The sequence below is a fragment of the Peromyscus eremicus genome, chromosome 1, assembly GCF_949786415.1.
Source record: "Peromyscus eremicus chromosome 1, PerEre_H2_v1, whole genome shotgun sequence".
NCBI lineage: Eukaryota > Metazoa > Chordata > Mammalia > Rodentia > Cricetidae > Peromyscus > Peromyscus eremicus.
In genome coordinates, this window is record NC_081416.1 from 48,539,348 (window position 1) to 48,541,976 (window position 2,629).

General features: G+C 36.7%; 1 protein-coding gene across 1 annotated transcript; it reads right to left on the minus strand.

Annotated features, from left to right (window-relative positions):
* Positions 1-301: 301 nt before the first annotated feature.
* Positions 302-1,282, minus strand: LOC131897162 (olfactory receptor 5B2-like). Its single transcript, XM_059248052.1, has one exon. The coding sequence runs from the start codon at positions 1,280-1,282 to the stop codon at positions 302-304; it is 981 nt and encodes a 326-aa protein (XP_059104035.1).
* Positions 1,283-2,629: the final 1,347 nt, after the last annotated feature.

A 2,629-nucleotide genomic window follows, 5' to 3' on the forward strand; every position in this document is an offset into this window, starting at 1 on the left:
AAGAAAATATTGCCTGAAAATGTCGAGTAAGTCAGCTGAATTATGCTCTAAAGGATAAGAGATCCAGTATAGATGAGCAAAGATTGCCTATAAAATGCCCAGTACCATTAACAATAAAAGAAAATGAGACTATCTTGGAACATCCAGCTCAGCCAAAGTTACAAAACATACAAAATCTCATGAATGAGCCTAGACTCAAAACAAAGGGGCTTCTCATATGATAGTAAATACGTACATGATAGTAAACCATTTCCTTGAGCCACAAAATGAGGGAATTTTTTGCTACACAATAGACAAATGATTAATTGTACAAATTGTATAACTTTCTAATTAAAACTAGGTGTTGAACAGAATTCATCTTTTCAATGACTTTCTTTAAAGAATTATGAACTTCTTTATTCCTTAAGCTATAGACAACTGGGTTCAACATGGGAACTACTATGGTGTAGAACACAGATGCCACTTGGTCATTGTCCATGGAATGACTAGAACTGGGCTGTAGGTACATAAAGATTATAGTTCCATAGAATATGGTCACAGCAGTAAGGTGGGATGCACAAGTAGAGAAAGCTTTCTTCCGTCCTTCTGCTGAACGCATCCTCAGGATAGCAATGAATATGAATGCATAGGAGGTCAAGATAACTATCAGAGCAAAAAAGACATTGAAGGACGTTATGATAAAGAGCACAATCTCATTCACGTATGTATCAGAGCAGGAAAGATCCAGGATTGGAGGGATATCACAGAAAAAGTGATGAATCACATTAGAATGGCAGAAGGAGAGATAAAAGATAAACCCACTATAGATAGAAGATTCAGCTAAACTGAACACATAGCAGCCAATCACCATATGAGCACACACACTAGTAGTCATGGTTATGGTGTAATGTAAGGGCTTACAAACTGCAGCATGCCTGTCAAAAGCCATAACAGCAAGTAGGAAACAGTCAACACTGGCAAAAGACACAAAGAAGAACATTTGAGTAACACATCCCCCATAGGAGATAACTTTATCCCCTGTGAGAAGCCCAGCCATCACCTTTGGAGTCACAGCTGAGGAGTAAACACAGTCTGCCAGAGAGAGATTACTGAGGAAAAGATACATGGGAGTGTGGAGACGGGAGTCCAGCCAAATCAACACAATCATGCCCAAGTTCCCAATCAGTGTAATGAGATAGATGAAGGTGAATGTTATGAACAGGGGGACTTCCAGCTCTGGGTTGTCAGTTAGTCCCAAAAGTATAAACGTTCTCATTCTACTGCTGTTGGTCACACATAACATTTTGATATTGTATTTTACCTGTCAAAATTAAGAAAAGACATGGATAGATTGCTGAAGTATGCCTTTCCCAGAGTATAATTCTGGTCCTGAGTTCAATTCTCAGTAACCCCCACAAGTAAACACATTATAAAATAGGGAAGAAAACAGTGTAATGAGTTGTAGGTTGAAATTGCTCAGAATACTGCTTAATGTATAGTTCACACACAATGAACAACCATTATACCATTCTAAATATACATATACATATACATATACATATACAAGGATATATGCATGTTATTTGAAGAGAGAAAATGAGAAAGAGAAAAAAATTATTTGAACCATATTACTCAAGCAGCTTATGTAGATAATTGTCTAACTTTAATTCAAATTTGCTTAGGCAAAATGAAACTTTTACAAATATTAAATATTAACAAGGATGGTGTTTCAGAAGGAATAATAAACAGGAATTTTAAAATACCATTGTGCTACACCATAACCTATTGAAGTTCAGGTTTGACCACTTACCTTATTTGACTACATAAACTCATTATAAAATAGCTTCCTTAGTTTACAAAATCCATGGTAAATATCTAATGAAAATGTGAAAAATCCTTCAGCAAACAATAATTTAATACCAGAATAATTCAGCTTTGGGTCTCTTACTCTCTTGCTCTACATGTAATCCACGAGCCTACATGGTTAATGCTCTCTTCAACATATACCCTCAATGCATTCCTCAGTCACTTCCTCCTGGAGACACTACCATTTGGGTCATAGCTGGAAGAACAGAGACCTCAAATTAGTCCCTGAGAAAGTTGGGACAAAGAAACCTCACGTGATATTCAAATATCTGATCTTAAAGATGATGGGGCTGACAAGTAAGTATTGAAGTTTTGTGTTTTCAAATAGAGAGCACATTGGTACAGAGACTGCATTTTTTTTCAACTTTTATTATTTCTCTTACAATTTCACATGTGTATGTATATATGTCATTCCTGTTACTCTCTCCTCTCACCATTTCTTATATTCTTTCAACAGTGTTCGACCCTTCCTTCTCTCAGATTCCTCTCTCAGATTCATGACCTTTAATTCCGTATGAGTGACCGTATGAGTGACCATTGGATTAGGACTATCCATTGTAACATACTGGGGTTACCAGGTGATGCACATTGAAGGTAGTGTTTATCCCTTTTTCTGAATCTAGCAGTAGTAGTTCAACAGTGACAGATAAGGCCCCATAAACCTTTCTTCCATCCATGACTGGCTATAAATGGGTCCATTCTTGTAACTCTAAACATAACACTAGCAACATTTTTCTTTGTGCCAGACACTGTTGTCCTAAGTCTTATGGATTCACACTCTTTT